Source organism: Chiloscyllium plagiosum, unplaced genomic scaffold (genome assembly GCF_037043375.1).
Source record: "Chiloscyllium plagiosum isolate Xiang-an unplaced genomic scaffold, Cpla_swu_hap1 HiC_scaffold_14, whole genome shotgun sequence".
Taxonomy (NCBI): domain Eukaryota; kingdom Metazoa; phylum Chordata; class Chondrichthyes; order Orectolobiformes; family Hemiscylliidae; genus Chiloscyllium; species Chiloscyllium plagiosum.
Genome location: NW_028270152.1, coordinates 16,740,723 through 16,758,321, shown reverse-complemented (window position 1 = coordinate 16,758,321; position 17,599 = coordinate 16,740,723). Strand labels below are relative to the sequence as shown.

General features: G+C 41.3%; 1 protein-coding gene across 4 annotated transcripts in view; it reads left to right on the top strand.

Annotated features, from left to right (window-relative positions):
* Positions 1 to 14,422, top strand: part of twf2 (twinfilin actin binding protein 2) — a 144,847-nt gene extending 130,425 nt beyond the window's left edge. For all 4 annotated transcript variants that reach the window (XM_087994097.1, XM_087994095.1, XM_087994096.1 and 1 more), the window contains 3 exons: positions 2,456 to 2,606; positions 3,792 to 3,913; positions 5,232 to 14,422. In XM_087994097.1, coding sequence (XP_087850223.1) covers positions 2,456 to 2,606; positions 3,792 to 3,913; positions 5,232 to 5,405 — 447 coding nt within the window. In that variant the 3' untranslated portion in view covers positions 5,406 to 14,422. The remainder of the gene's footprint in view (positions 1 to 2,455; positions 2,607 to 3,791; positions 3,914 to 5,231) is intronic.
* The last annotated feature ends 3,177 nt before the right edge of the window (positions 14,423 to 17,599 follow it).

Below are 17,599 nucleotides of genomic sequence, written 5' to 3'. Positions count from 1 at the left end.
CCTGTCCCCCTTAGTCCAGGAACTCCCCACCTACATTCGGGACACCACCCACGCCCTTCACCACCTCCAGGAGTTTTGTTTCCCCGATCCCCAACGTCTCATCTTCACCACAACATCCAGTCCCTGTACACATTCGATCCACCACAACGAAAGTCTCCAAGCCCTCTGTTTCATCCTCTCACACCGTCCCAACCGGTACCCTTCCACCGACACCCTCATCCGCCTGGCTCAACTAGTCCTCACCCTCCACAACTTCTTCCATTCCGCCCACTTCCTCCAACCAAAGGGGTAGCCATGGGCACCTGCATGGGACCCAGCTATGCCTGCCTGTTTGTTGGGTACTGGAAAAGTCCATCTTCCGCAATTACACCGGCACCACACCCCACCTGTTCCTCCGCTACACCGATGATTGTATCGGCGCCACCTCGTGCTCCCATGAGGAGTTTGAACAGTTCTTCAACCTTAACAACGCCTTCCATCCCAACCTCAAATTCACCTGGACCATCTCGGACACCTCTCTCCCCTTCCTGGACCTTTCCACCACCGTCTCCGACAACCAACTAACCACAGATATCTACTACAAGCCCATCCACTCGCACAGCTACCTAGACTACACCTCCTCCCACCCTACCTCCTATAAAAAATGCCATCCTTTATTCCCAATTCCTCCATTTCTGCCGCATCTTTTCCCAGGATGACCAATTCCACCTCAAAGTCCCAGATGGCCGCCTCCTTCCAAAATCGCAACTTACCTTCCCACATGGTTGACGATGCCCTCTAGCGTATCTCCTCCACTTCACACACTGTCGCCCTTGAATCCCACCCCTCCCAACACAACAAGGACAGAATGCCCCAGTCCTCACCTTCCACCCCATTAACCTCCACATACATTGCATCATCCTCCACCACTTCCGCCACTTCCAAACGGGACCCACACCAAAGATAAATTTCCCTCCCTACCCCTATCAGAGACCATTCCCTCCGTGACTCCCTCATCAGGTCCCCCCCAGCCTACACCCCACTCCTAGCACCTTTCCCTGCCACCTCAAGAAGTGCAAAACCTGCACCCTCACCACTCCCCTCGCCTCCATCCAAGGTCCCAAGGGATCCTTCCACATCCGTCAGAAATTTGCCTGTATCTCCGCCAATGTCATCTGCTGCATCCATTGTGGTCCCACTACTTTGGGTAGACAGGATGCCCTCTTGCAGATTGTTTCAGAGAACATCTCTGGGACACCTGCACCCACCAAATCCACCACCCCATGAACACTTCAACTCAACTCCCCCTCCCACTCCGTCAAGGATGTGCAGGTCCTGGGCCTTCTCCTCTACCTAACCGCTACCCGACACCTGGAGGAAGAACACCTCATATTCAACCAGGATAAATGTAGATTTCAACAGCTTCCTCATTTACCCTCCACCCACACTATCCCAGTCCAAGCCTCCAACTCGGCACCACTCTCCCGACCTGTCCATCATTACCCCCTCTGAGCTACCACCTTCTCTCTCACCTTATTCCACCTATCACTGTCTCAGCTACCCCCAACCCCCCACCTCCCAATCCCCCTCCCATTTATCTCTCAGCCACCAGCCCACAAGCCTCATTCTTGATGACGGGGTTATGCCCGAAACGTTGATTCTCCTGCTCCTCAGATGCAGCCTGACCTGCTGTGCTTTCCCAGCAACACGCTCTTGACTCTGATCTCCAGCATCTGCAGTCCTCACTTTCTACTAACCTATAGGCATGCTTTACTTGTATTTCCAGAAGGCATTTAATAAGCTGTCACATCAAAAATTATTATAGAAAATATAATCTCATGATGTAGTAAGTTTGTATTAGTACGAATGAAAATTGGTTGGCTTAAAACACAATATGCATAATTGGAACTTTATCTGATGAGCAAGGTGTGATGAGTGGAGTCCTACATGGATCTTGCTTCAATAATTTACCATTTACACCATTTGATCTCCCATCCCACATCCTGAACAGCAAATACAATATTCTAAATTGAAAATGCATGTTAGTTACTCTTCCAAATAGCGGAGGTGTTTGGGGTCCTGAGCAGGCAAAGGGCAGGAGAAGCAAATCCCTCCTGTGTAATTCCTGTGTAATCAAGTTAGCTATGGAAGCAAATTATTTGTAATTGATATTGATTAACTTGCTCTTCTTTCAATTCAGTATTCTATATTAGCTGTTCAGATTGACATTGAAGGGGAAGAATTTGCAGGACTATGAGAAAAAGAGAGGTGGAGTAGAACAAATTGGACAGCTCTTACCAAGAGGCACCGTTAGTCCAAATGGCCTCTTTCTGTGTCATGTCCTTTTGTGATACTATATTCCAAATGTTTATGATGTACTAAGAAAAGAGGAAGAACTATATTGCTATAAATGACATGTTTAGCTAAAGCAACTGCTTACTTTTTAAAAATATTCCTTTTCTTCTCCACCCTTCAGAAACTGGATACAGAGAAGGAAACCATCAACTTGGTGCATACAGATGTCACTGACATCCATGACTTGCCAAAGAGAATCCCAAGTAATGCTGCTCGCTATCATTTCTTCCTCTATAAGCACTCACACGAGGGGGACTACTTAGAATCAATTGGTAAGTTGAAAAATGTATGACTGTAACATTTTGGGCTTGCATAGGTTTTATTTACTTCTCTTCCATCCTCTCATCATAGCAGCTCACCCAAAATGCCTGTCTATTCTCCGTCTAAAAACCGAGGTAATCTGTGTTAGCAAACAACGCAACCATGCAGAGTTGGGGGTGGAGGTGGGGAAGGGGGAGGGGGAGAGAGCAGGGGCATCAATACCAGCCTGTCTGTGCCTTGCACTCTTTGTAATTGCTGTTGAGCAGGTATTCCAGTGGTTAGCCAATCTAATTTTTCTCTCCTGTTACTGGATGCTGAGACCATCCTGGCCCTGTGATCAGCAATCTCAGCATAGACATTCCTGGTCGAGATGGCTCAGAACAACACCAAGAATTAAAGTCATCTGTTCGACTATAAGAGAATCTTGCTGTTTTTAAACAAAAATATCAGTTGCTGTTTTCCTGATTTTCTTCCTATCCCAATTCCCCCTGTACATATTTCAGTACATACTTAAAAATCACACACCAGGTTATAGTCCAACAGCTTTATTTGGAAGCACCACCTGATGAAGGAGCAGTGCTCCAAAAGCTAGTGCTGCCAAATAAACCTGTTGGACTATAACCTGGCGTTGTGTGGTTTTTAACTTTGTACACCCCAGTCCAACACTGGCGTTTCCAAATCATATTTGAGTACTTTAGTATTCCAGGCCTGTCTTTAACTCAACGGCATAACTTTAATATGATAGGTAGTAGTGTATATGGACTATATAGATTTGAATAAAAAGTGACATGTAATAAATTACTATAATCAGAATGTTCAAATGATGACCATAAAGTGCCAAATCCACTGCTCAGTAATATGCAGTTAGCTGAAAGATGTAACTAAATTACCACCTATTACTCCGTGTCAAACTGCTGTAATTGTGCCTCTTGATGCTGTGTTCTTTTATTGGAACATGTAACTTTCTTTAATTGTTCTTCATTTCTGTCCATTTTTCTCCTGCACACCCACTGTTACAAATAGCTTCAACTATGCTTTGTCCTGACAACTCTCACAAATGCATTTAAAAGATTGTCTATTCATGTTCAGTGAATAAATTACAGTAGAAAAAAGGAAACAAAATTCCAGGTTCTCGCAGATCTGCAATTTGTCTGTTATTTCCAGTTGTGGTGAGTTTGTTATTTCTCTTCCTACAGTGTTTATCTACTCCATGCCAGGGTACAAATGTGGTATTAAAGATCGTATGCTCTACTCCAGTTGTAAGGGACCTCTACTGGATGTGGCAGAACAAGAGCTACAACTGAAAGTTGTCAAAAAGGTAGTGTGTCTGCAGAAACCATGGGCCAAGCCATTGTACTACAGGAGTAAACAAGGAATTGGGACTGTTTCTGGGTCCCCACCTTTGGGAAAGCAGTCACTTACATGAGTTCTTACAGAGGCACCTCCTTACTTGCAATTGGAACAGGCCTCCTGTTTAATTAAAGGAAGTCAGAAAGTCCAAGTCTCTCAGCAGTACAGCAGTGGGGTGACTTCAACTGCTTTGTACAGTCAGACTTCCATTGACTTGGAAAATCTTTGCTGTTAAACACTTGCTCCTGTAATTTGTGGAATGCTGAGCTGGCAAAGCTGGCCCAGTGTTGGATCTCTTTGTTAATGGTGGCATTTTGAGAGCAATGACTGCCAAGATATGGGAAGTGCTCAACATCCCATATGTTTACTTGACTGTTCCTTGACAGGTTTCTTGTATGCTGAAGCGAAAGCTTGAGAGTGACTTGCAAATCTGATGCAAAGTAGGCAATGACTCTGCAGCCCTCACAAACTGTAGATCATGTTAACCTATGGTGGTTACTTTAGTTTAGATTTTGTACAGAGGGGACTGAGATTAAATATTTTTCCATCTGTGCACTATGTAATGCAGACAGCAGAGAGCAGGTAATCTGTGCTGCGATGAATAACCAGTGTCAGGTAAATGTTAAGGGGGTTATCACATAGTCTTGTTTGACCCTGAATCAGATATTGAAGCCATGTGTTCAGATCTCCCACTCAAGGCAGAGGCTGTCAATTCAGTACAAAACAGATGCAGAATTGTAATGAAGTTCCTTGGACATCTTTGAAGCAAAATTCACAGAGCCTAATAGCTTACAGAGAAAAGTTGTAGAATGACTTAAACACAAAGATAAAAAATTTAAATCTAAGGTACTGAGGAATTGGAGCCACTGAAGATCAGCAAGGCTGAGAATGTTCAGCTGCAGAGAAGGATATACTTAGCAGAGGTTTGGATGAGCTGAAGTCTGCACAGAGTAAATGATGTCCCAGCCAGGAGACCAGTGGTACACCAGAGTCTAAAGATAACAAAGACTTTAGAGTTCACTGGTAGGTGGGCTTAGATCATGGTTGAGAAAGTTATGTTACAAAACTGTAAGTCAGTAGTTCTGATAATGGTGAGGTATCAGAAAGGGGGATGGAGTTCAGCATCAAGATCAGTCTACTATTTGGAAACCACTCTGAATAGGCAACATAAATTATTTTCTGATCTGATGTGTATGGTAATACAAACACTACTTTGCTATGTTTAAAATTCAACTGGTTTAAAAATCTGTGAATAAGATAGCTGTTTCAAAATTGTATTTTTTCAGATTGAGATAGACAATGGTGAAGAGCTAACACCAGATTTCCTTTATGAAGAAGTCCACCCTAAACAGCATGCTTTCAAACAAGCTTTTGCAAAGCCAAAGGGACCGGCTGGAAAGCGTGGAATGAAGCGGATTATCAGAGGAGGGGGTGATGCAGAAAATGGAGAGGATGTTTAAAAAATAGACCGTCGGACCTAAGGGACTTTGGACTGACTTTCTAATCTTTAACACTGAACTTCAAATTTACATTAGAATATATATTTACATCAGTTGAACCTCCTTTTTTTTGCCCTTTTTCTCCCAAAATATGATAAGCACCTTTTTAGACTTTTTAATTATTGCTGACGCTTGTTTCAGAATCTTTGGGAGAGTTTTTGATTTGTACAAGGTCTGTCATGTCATCGTTCTATGAAACACAAAATAATTGGCACAGTTTCATGGCAGCTTTGAATTCATTGCCTGCTTTAACATATCCCATATATACTTTGAGATTAGGATCGGTGGGGAACCAGACAATCTCCACTGAATCTGCTACTGAATGCACTACAATTATCCCAAACTAAAAAACAGTAGACATCCTATCAGGTTCCCATCTCAGAGGGAAAGCTAGTGTGGTGCTTTTCAAGGTTTGACCAAAAGCAACAAAGCATAATTTTTAATTTGAATGACAATAAATGGGGGAGAATGCAACTATTTTCTTACAAACACTACACGCTGTTCACATTCAGAAGTAATTAAAAAATTCATTATCTGTTAGTAATAGTAACCAAAATTGAAAACAGTTCCTGAAAATTCCTAAACTAACTTAAAAGACTGGTGTACAAATCACTAATAGACCACTGGGTACCCAAATCCACAATGCCAAGGGCTCAGATATGTGATTTCTGTAAAAAAACTCTTAGGAGGTTAAATCCATAATCTTCAATTTGAACTTCCAGCCAACGCCTCAGATACATTGGTGCATGTTCACCACAAGCTCATACTCTTCCAGCAGATTGTGAGGGAATTGGAAAGCTTTACCATAATCTATTACCATGGAAACCAGACACCATTGCCAGAAAACAAATGTTGGATGAAAGTATCAGTCCGTGAAGTTGCTCCCAGTTCCCTTTTACTCTCAACTTTTACTAGATATTGGTTACAGTGGACAATGACTTCCTATTTTAATTTCAAAGGAGCAAGTGCCCAATGTAGGCCATTTTGGCATATCATCCAAATTTACCTATTGCATATTAGGGCTCTGTACACAAAGGGAGCAGGAATTTGGAATAGAGTTCACAGCCTCCTGGTTCTGAACTTGTATTTGTTTTGTTGTTGGAGGACTGTACGTTTCTACTGGAAGCTGATATTGTGGTACTGTAAGTTAATTCACGAAATGCACTTTGCTTCAGTATAGCTGTAGATAGAGAATATACCTGAATTTGCAGCTGTGGTGTCTGTGGGACTAGAACCATAGCACTAGAACTAATTGATTCAAGTAGATCCAAAGGTGAATTTAGATAAGAGTCAATGAAAAAGTGTACATCAAGAGAGGCTGCACTCTGCACCTTTCACCAACATTTCTTTTTAATGTGGAGTTTTGACCATTTCTAAAAGATAATAAATTAATTTTAACTTGTGTAAATCACATCAGGTTTTAAATCTGTCATGTTCATCAGTTATTTTGGGCAGCATACCTGCTTAGCAGTGTACGGACAGCTCTGTTTATTGATTTGTGCTGCTTAGGTATCCATTATTGCAGTCAGTCACTACATTGATTAAATAAAAACAGAAAACACTGGAGAAACTCAGCAGGTCTTGCAGCACCTGTGGAGAGAAAATAGAGTTAATGTATCAAGTCCCGTGACCCTTATTGAGAACCAAGTCATTGGACTTGAAACATAACTGTTATTCTCTCTCCATAGGTGCAGCCAGATCTGTTGAGTTTCTCATACATTTTGTTATTTTATATTGTCAGCATCTGCTGATACTTTGATTTTATTTGATTACAGTGATTAAGATCATCATCCTTTTTCCCAATGTATTGTATTGATTTGGAAGCATGTTGTAGTTTATTTGGGACTTCGTCACATGAATTATTGAGATCTTTTGCAATGTGCCACATTGATTTGTGTCGCATTGGCTCCCATTGGATACAGTGTAGTGAAGGTTTTCTAAAAAAGGCAATTATATTTGGAATAAAACAAGGGAACTGATAGCCTGTACACTACTCTCAATCATCCGCAAAATGAAGGAAGGTGTAATTGGCAGTACTTTCAAACCACACTGACTCACCAATAACTTGTTTACCAATATTCCATCTAGATTTCTCAATACCCACTCAGCTCTAGACTGCATCACAGCTTTAGTCCAAACATGGACACAAGAGGTGAATTCTAGAGATGATGTGAAAATTAATTACCTTTGACATCAAGGTTTCATTTGACTGAAACATCAAGGAGCCCCCAGAAGCCTGTGAGAATCAAGGGCAAATCATCCTGCTGGTTGGAGGCATGTCTAGCATAAAGGAACATTGCTGGAGGCCATTTATCCCAGCACAGAACACTGATGCATGAGAACATCAGGATAGTGGCTTCTGCTCTATTAATGACCTTCCCTCCAAGATAAAATGAGAAGTAGGAATGTTTGCTGTTGTTTATAATTCCATTTCCATTTGAAACTTTTTAGATAATGAAGTGGTGTGCTCCTGCAGGCATCATGATCAGGACTATTTTCAGGTTTGGTTTAATTAGTGGCATGTCATATTTTATCAGCCATGACCAAATGGCGGAGCAGATTCAATGGGCTGATTTGCCTAATTCTGCTCCTATATCTTATGAACTTATGAACGTTCATACAAATACTAGGCCATGACCACCTTCAACATTTTCCCTTGATACTCAATAGAATTACCATCACTGAAACCTCCTCATTAACATCCTAAGGGATCATAATTAACCAAAACTTTATTGTATCAGCTATATAATTACTGGGCTACGAGGTCAACAGGTCACAGAAAGAGAATTCTGAGGCAAGTCATTGGCCTCCTGACTGCCCAAAGCACAAGTCAGAAGAATGTGATCCAGTGCCTTCGCTTGACCGAATGAGTACAACACAAGAAGCTTGTCACATTCCAAAACAGATCGCGTGCTTGGCACTCCACCTGAAACGTTTAATCTTTGCACTACTAGCCTACTATTGCAGTGCCTGCCACCAGCAAGATGCCCTGCAGCTACTTGCAAAGGCTTCTTCAACTGCATCTCCAAAACCAACCCTCTGTTAGGACACAACATATGGGAATAATACCAGCTACAATTTCCTCTTCGAGTTACAGACCACCTGAACTAGGGAATACATATCATTCCTTCTGAGTTAAACTGCTGGAGAATCCTACTTAACAGTACTGTGGGAGTGCCATAATCCAATGAATGAACAAAAGTAAACATGCCCATCTCTGCAATATCCTCTTCAGTTATTGAGAAATAAACCCATAACCGAAAAAATTTATGTCTTTCATTAGATTATTATTTGAGCTGTTTCTAGCTCAAGCTCAAGAATTGGTGTTCCCTTCCATTGTTCACTCTGCACTAATGAATTTAAGTAAACTCCCAGATCCAGTCATATGGTGACTTTCTGTTTTGTTTACTGCCGTACACTTGAGAGATAAGCCTTTTAGTTTGCAGCCCGCCCAGATTTAGTCTTATTGCTAACTGTGGGACCATGAAGCTGCTTCCTTGCCTGGACACAGAATTAAAAAGCAATAAAGAATTTTAGTAGCTATTCTGCTAAGTAGTGCACCTATTATCTTCATATAATTCCTCATGCAGTGTATGTGTGTTGTGAAGACTTCAAGATAAGAAAAATTCAGTCTTCTAGATGATCTTGGCTCTTTATCTGACAGCTTAGGAATACCCGAGTTATGTGGCCAGCCTCTCACCTGAGGTCCCACCAAAGAATGGGCGGCACGGTGGCACAGTGGTTAGCACTGCTGCCTCGCAGCGCCAGAGACCCGGTTCAATTCCCGCCTCAGGCGACTGACTGTGTGGAGTTTGCACGTTCTCCCTGTGTCTGCGTGGGTTTCCTCCGGGTGCTCCGGTTTCCTCCCACAGTCCAAAGATGTGCAGGTCAGGTGAATTGGCCATGCTAAATTGCCCGTAGTGTTAGGTAAGGGGTAAATGTCGGGGTATGGGTGGGTTACGCTTCGGCGGGTCGGTGTGGACTTGTTGGGCCGAAGGGCCTGTTTCCACACTGTAAAAAGTCTAATCAAAATGGGGTATGATGGTCTAATGGTATTCTCACTAGACTATTAATCCAGAGACCCAGATAATAGGGACTCAGGTTTGAATCGTGTCCTGGCAATGGTGGAATTTGAATTCAACACTGTTTTTGAATTAAGAGGCTAACGATGGCCGTGGAACTGTTGTTGATTGTGAAGAACCCAACTGGTTCACTGACATTCTTTAGGGAAGAAAACTGTACTCTCCAAGCTCTCAGCAAAGGGGTTGACTGTTAATTGCCCTCAAGGCAATTAGGAATGAGCAATAAATGCTGGCATCACATGAATGAATGAATAATTGGGGCAGTTGGGAGTTTGTGTTTTCAATGGGAGGATACAAACACTGAAGTTCATTGATCATGAATGGAACTCGCTAATTAACAGACTGGATGACAGTGAACACATTTATTCAAAGATTTTCTATCTCAACCTCTATAAAAAAAACATGATTTCTGTTCAAGTATTTGGGGAACAATTAGATAATTCAAAGACTTAATTGCCATAATATAGACAACATTTTGATGTGAAAAATCTATCAGCACAAAATATGTTTTCTAGATGATGAAACACTGGTGTGGAAAATAAAAGTGCGTTCAGTCCAGATCACTCAAAAGCCACTGAATTCTTGATTCTTTGTTTTCTCTGTGGGATGTGGCTGTCGCTGGCTAGCCCAATGTTTGTTCCTATCCCTAATTGCCCTAGAAAAGGTGATGATGAACTAATTGTCTTCATGACCACTGCAGTCCTTGTTTATAGGTAGACCCACAGTACTGTTAGGAAGGGAGTTCCTTGTTTTTGACTCGGTAGGAGTAAAGGAACACCAATATACTTCCAAGTTAGGATGGTCTATGACACATGGAGGGGAACTTGCAGGGCTGTGGTGTTCCTACACATCTGCTGCCCATACCTTGGTAATAGAGTCATAGAGATGTACAGCACAGAAACAGACTCTTCAGTCCAACTTGTCCATGCTGACCAAATATCCCAACCGAATCTAGTCCCACCTGCCAGCACTTCGCCCATATCTTTCCAAACCCTTCCTATTCATATACCCATCCAGATACCTTTTAAATGTTGCAATTGTACTAACCACCACCCTCCGTGTGAAAACGTTGCCCCTTAAGTCTCTTTCCCCTCTCACCTTAAATCTATGCCCTCCAGTTCTGGACTCCCCACCCCAGGGAAAAGACCTTGTCTATTTACCCTATCCATGCCCCTCATGATGTTATAAACCTCTATAAGGTCACCCTTCACCGGTGATAATTTCAATAGCCTATCAGTACAATTTTAAATATTGCACAACATCAGATTATACTAATAGAGTCATGGAGTCCTACAGCACGGAGATAGGCCCTTTGCCCAAACTGATCCTTACTGACCAAAATGTCCATCCATGCTAACCCCATTTCCCTGCACCTAGCCCACATTCCTCCAAACCTTTCCTATCCATGTAGTTGCACAAATGTTTTTAAAAATATTGTTAATGCACCAGCCTCAATCACTTCCGCTGGCAGTCCATTCCACATGCATACCACCCTCTGCATAAAAAAGCTGCCTCTCAAGTTCCCCTTTACTCCCTCCCCTCCTCCGTCAAACTGACGCACTCCCGTCCTTGATTCCCCAACCTAGGAAAAAGATTGAATGCATTCACCCAATCCATGCCTGTCATGATCTTATACATTTCCATAGGATAGCCCTTCAGCCTCCCACGCTCAAAAGAAAAACATCCTGGCCTGTCCAACCTCTCTCCATAACTCAGACTGTTTGAGTCCTGGCAACATCCTTGTAAATTTCTTCTACACTCTTTCCAGTTTAGGAAATTTTCCTTCCTTTATATGGACTGTAGACCTGACTCATAAATGTCATCAGAAATGGCTAGCAAACGACGATATCTGCATTAAGGACAGGAATGGGCCATTTAGCCCCTATCAGAGCCAAAATTGGCAATTGTATTTCATAGGTTTGCACAATAGATAGCCAGTATCTTATTGGCAATGTTATGAATAGGATTCTAGTCTTCTGATCATTAAAGCAAAATACTGCTGATGCTGGAGACCTAACATAACAGAAAGTACTAAAGACATTCAGCAGGTCTGGCAGCATTTGTGGAGGGAGAACAATAGCTAACGCTGAGTCCAATTATGATTCTTTGGAACTGAAAGGGGCTAGAAATGATTATTTTCATACAATTGATAGAGGGGGAAGAGGAGTGAGTTGAACAAATGGTGTTGGTTCAACTAAATCATTTCACAATCCTGCCTATCTGAATTATACCTCAACTGATCATTGTTCAATCATTCCCTAGGTACATTTAACTTACAATTATTCTTTAATTCCTCTTTGTTTGAATTCTCTTATCAATTTAATACAATCTATTTAAGATATAACAAATAAATACATTTTTAAAAATTAAAATATCACTTCCTATTCCTATGATTCAACATTATACATACTTTACCTGTCATGTGATACAATGACACTGAAATTAAAATTCTCCCATCACATGAGTTGCTGAAATCCAGCATGAAAAAAAATCTTGTAAAAGGTAAAAGCTTAGGACTTTACTTTTTAAAATAAGCATGTCAAATGTCTGTGACGTTACAATCTCCTGCAGTGACAAAAGTGGATGTTCAGCAGAAATGGTATGTACCATTTGTCAAGGGATTAAAAAACACTATTAACCTTCTACCTCAAGGTGTTTGCAGTGTGTTCATACTTTTCTGACAGATTTTGTTTGATCATTATACGGACAGCACTGATCTGATTAACCTTTCTTCCATAGGATACCACTAACATCATAGAATGTCACATTGAATTTCCCAATATAAATTAAAGAATGACCAGACCATTTGAATATGCACATGCCTTTCATCAAAAAGGGATCATTGTTGACATAAACATTATAACGAATCTAAATGCAAATTGACTGATTCCTCAGTATGACCCAATGAGCATCATTTTCAGTTAATCTTCTTTGAAGGGATATTTTTTGAATTTTTTTTAACACTTTCCTTCAAATATAGTTTGTTATCATTATTATCTTCAAAATTAATTTTTTGCATGTATATTTACTATGTCCAAGTCTACCTCACCACCTACCTTAACTCCTTCACTGTGACTAAATTATCAAACTGCTTATCTGACAGGGGGAGTCCAGAACTAGAGGGCGTAGGTTTAGGGTGAGAAGGGAAAGATAAAAAAGAGACCTAAGAGGATGGTACGCATATGGAATGACCTGCCAGAGGAAGTGGTGGAGGCTGGTACAATTACAACATTTAAAAGACATCTGGTTGGGTATTTGAATAGGAAGGGTTTGGAGGGATATGGGCCAGGTGCTGGCAGGTGGGACTAGATTGGGTTGGGATATCTGGTTGGCATGGATGGGTTGGACCGAAGGGTCTGTTTCCATGATGTACATTTTTATGACTCTAAGTACTGAATAAGTAGAAATTTCCTCCAAGTAGATATTTGAAACACTGAAGCCATTGTTTTCAGTCTCTGTTCCAAATTCCCTTTTCAAGCTATCGGCTCCATTCCTCTCCCAGTAGTGTAAGATTGAGGCAGTCTGTCCATTCTTGGTGTTAAATTTGACCCCGAGATGAGCTTCAAACGTCGACTTTGAGCTATAATTAAGATGCCAACTTTCCAACTTCAAAACATTGCCTGACATCACTATTGTCCAGGCTCATATGCTGTGGTAAACTTACTTTCATGCCTGTATTCCTTCTAATCTTGATTATTCCAAGTACCATTGGCTGCTCTTCCATATTCTCCCTTCCATAATCATGAAGTCATCTAAAACTGTTGCCTGTGTCATAACACAAAATAAATCCAATTTCCTCGATTTAACCCCTTGTTCACTTATTCACATCTCCCTGTCAAGTATGGTCTTTTCGATTTTAAAATTCTTGAAATTCTCATCCTTGTCTTCAAATCCCTGCTCTTCATTATTTCTGTGATGCCTCACAACCCTCCAAGATATCTGCGCACCTCTACTTATAGCATTTTGAGGAACCCTAACTCTAATTGTTACATCATTAGTGGCTGTAGTACCAGTCACCTAGCTCGCAAGTTCTGGAGTAGTCTCCCTACACCCTCTTGGACTCTACCTCTCTTTCCTCCTTTAAGATACACATTAGACCAGGTTTGACTCATCTGACCTAATATCTCCATATGTAACTGGGTGAAATTTATTTTGTAAAGCTCCTGCAAAGTACATTGCAGTATTTATTATTTCAAAAGCACTGCCAGCTTTTGTTATTATAACTTTATTGCTGTTCTCAATCAAGCAGCTTGTTTATAATCTGGGATATTTTCAGTGTCTAGGAAGATTGCTCATTTATGTACATACATATATATACTTGCACGTGCACACACAACTGATGAAACTCACTGTCAGAAAGATCCAAAAAAATCTTTCAGTCAACATATTGCAATTGATTGTTGCTTTTCTAAGGAGACCCTACTAGGCTGCTCACTTGTCCTTTCAAACAGGACTTTTTTAACATTCAGACACTTCAAATTGTAGACAGCTCTTGTGTATAATAAGCTACTGCTGATTATGTTGACTTAATTTCCTTATTTGTCTCTAATTTCTGAACTTAAAAGGAAATTCGCCTCCACCAGCAAGTACATAATGTATTGTTTCCACACTAACACAGCTTTCTGCCTTGTACAATGTATTTCATCTTGCTGTTATAAGTAATTCCTTCAAAATGCTAAAAAAAAAAAGAGCTTAAAGCATCAATGAGTGGATTGTTATGTTACTCTGGCCTGTTTAAGACGTTCTGTTGCTCAGTTACACTAGTCAGCTTTCAAGGAAAAGTTATCTCTAGACTTGCTCTAAGAATTGAGAGACTATGTATCCTCTTCATTGCTTAATTTGCATTGAAAAGATTGCACAACCTCATGCCTTGTACAATAAATGTTTCTACAAGTTTTTAGTTCCCCTGCTGTCTTCAATCAGTCAGTATTGGTAAGTTATTTTTTGCAGTGGTTTATGGTTGAATAATTTACATCTGGTATATGTAGGAACACAGAATCTTAGTTCAAAGTTTGTGAGAAGATTTGTAGCTCGGGTGCTCGTTGTTGTGGTTCTGTTCGCCGAGCTGGGAATTTGTGTCGCAGACTTTTCGTCCCCTGTCTAAGTGACATCCTCAGTGCTTGGGAGACTCCTGTGAAGCGCTTCTGTGTTGTTTCCTCCGGCATTTATACTGGTTTGTCTCTGCCACTTCCGGTTGTCCGTTCCAGCTGTCCACTGCAGTGGCCAGTATATTGGGTCCAGGTCGATGTGTTTGTTGATAGAATCTGTGGATGAGTGCCATGCCTCTAGCTATTCCCTGGCTGTTCTCTGTTTGGCTTGTCCCATTAGTAGCCACACACGCAGATGACAAGCAACATGAGTTCGACTGGGACAACACTACTATTAAAGGACAAACCAAACAGAGAACAGCCAGGGAATTCCTAGAGGCATGGCACTCATCCACAGATTCTATCAACAAACACATCGACCTAGACCCAATATACCGGCCACTGCAGCAGACAGCTGGAACGGACAACCGGAAGCGGCAGAGACAAACCACTATAAATGCCGGAGGAAACAACACAGAAACGCTTCACAGGAGGCTCCCAAGCACTGAGGATGTCACCTCGACAGGGGACGAAACGTCTGCAATACAAATTTCCAGCTCGGCGAACAGAACCACAACACAGAATCTTACTCTTTCTGTTTCTGATAAAGGACTTGATTCTTGGCTGAATTAGCAGTTTTCAGATTCCAATTAACTTCCAGAATACAGCTGAAGTAATTCAGTCAGTTGAGTGTTGTTTATTTTACACTGTGTTCATCACAGATGAGTCCAATTCAGTCCTCCCCTGTATATTTAATAGGATCCAATAGTGCCTATACTTACCTTCTTCCATTTGGGGGCACGAGACAGCAATAAGAGGAAGAAGTACAAGATGGTTTATTTAAGAATATCAATAAATATTTGTAGCAGCCTTCACGGTCCCAGATGAAATCAGCTAACTCCAGGATTCTCAAAATTTCTGCTTCTGAGTAAGTAACCACCCCCCTCTCTGTCATGTAAGTTCTATGAACTAACAATAAGAAAAGTATTCTTTCCATATAAAACTTAGCAATTCTCTTTAATATGTTTAAATTGTTTCACTAACTGGAAAACCTGTTGCCGGTGGTAGGCACTGATTTTGCAAAGACTGGGAGTCATCTTCAGCAGAAATGAGTTAAAAAGTGAGGTCACAATTGATCACATGATTATGTTGGTAAAGGGAAATTCTGAATCAAAACGTAGAAGCAGCTAATGTAAAAATTCAAAAATAGGGTTCAAAGAATATGAAAGGCGCAAATGATTAACTGAAACAAAAGGACATGGTTAACCAAAATCTGCAAAAGTTAATAAGTGGTGGCACACGATAGCACCAGAACTAACCCGGTCAGTCACCCAGACACTGGATGGTGGTTCCTGAACCCTAGCAAGTTTGAACATATGGGTTAAGGCTACCATCTGAACCAAGCACAGAATGATGAAACAGCAGCACAATGGCTCAGTGGTTAGCACTGCCATCTCACAGTGCCAGGGAACCAGGTTTGATTTTATCCTTGGGCAACTGTCTGTGTGGAGTTTATACGTTCTCCCTGTATCTATCTGTGGGTTCCCTCCAAGTACTTCTGTTTCCTCCCACAGTCCAAAGATGTGCAGGTTTCATGGATTGGCCAGAGTACATTATTCATAGTCTCCAGGGATGTACAGGTTAGATGGGTTAGTAAATGTGGGGTCTGGGTCTGAGTGGGACATTCTTTGGAGGGCTGGTGCAGTCTCAATGGGCCGAATGGTGTCTTTCCTCACTGTAGGGATTCTATGATTCTATAAGCATTCACTTTGTTTTGCTGCTTCATTATTCATTTCATGAGCTGGCATTTCTAAGGTCCACAGGTTAGACGCATTTAACTCCAGAGCTCTGAACTTTATTAGACAGACCCCTTGAAACATTCACACAGATCGCTATGGGTCTCCACACCACATTCAAAAATCCCTGGTTAACTCCGAACAGATAATTGAAATGATGCATTTAACTAAAATATATTGCTTTGTAAAATACTGTATTTCGCAGTGTAATTTCTTGTGTAATTTCTTTATAAATTGAGAATCTTAAACACTATATTCACTGCAAAATGTCCATAAAATCAATGATGGTAGCTATCTTCCCTCCTAGTTACATACTTAACAAGGCATGCTTAATATGTATATACTTAATTTCAAGTAATGAATTTATGAGTAAAATCAAATATGATAATGATGACAAGGCAAGTGATGGGTTGCTGCTGTAACAGGTGGATGCTGCTGGACAACAATATGATCCAGTGCAAACATATCTGTAGTAGGTTCGCACCTTAAGGAACTTTAGATCTGAGTTAAGGAGTTGGTATCTTTAAGTACAGACATTACGCCACACCAGGGAATGGTCATACTCCTCAGACGAGGTAATTTAAAATTTATCCCTGATCAAGGACAGGAGGGTGTGACTGCAAGTGAGGAGGTATGAGGATCGGGGGTTAGAATTGAGGAGCCACAGTCCCTGTGATTGACAGTTATGAGGTTCTTGCAAGCTGTACACATGAGTGGGGACTACAGGGAGGAAGAACAAACTGACCATGCCACCTTGATACAGAGAACCATTTAAGTTGGTGAGGGAAATAGGAATATTGTTCTAGTAGGGAACAGTATAATTAGGAGAGTAGGTAAGGTTCTCTGCAGCTGTGAGCTAAGTCCCGAAGGCTGTGTTACCTGGGTTGGAGAAGCGTTTGGAGAGGGTGGGGTGGGATCCATTAGTTATCAGCCACATTGGATATAACTACATTGATAGGACTAGAAAGGAGGTTTTACCGAAATATTTTGAAAATTTCGGAGCTAAATTAAATCTCAGAACCTCCAGACTAATAATCTCTGGTTTGCTACCTAAACCGCAGGGAAACTGACACAGGGTAAATAAAATAAAGGCTTTAAATACATCTCTTAAAGTTTGGTGTGGGCAGAATGGGTTTCAGTTACTGGCACCAGTACAGGGGTGGAATGGAGCTGTTCTGGTGGGATGGGCT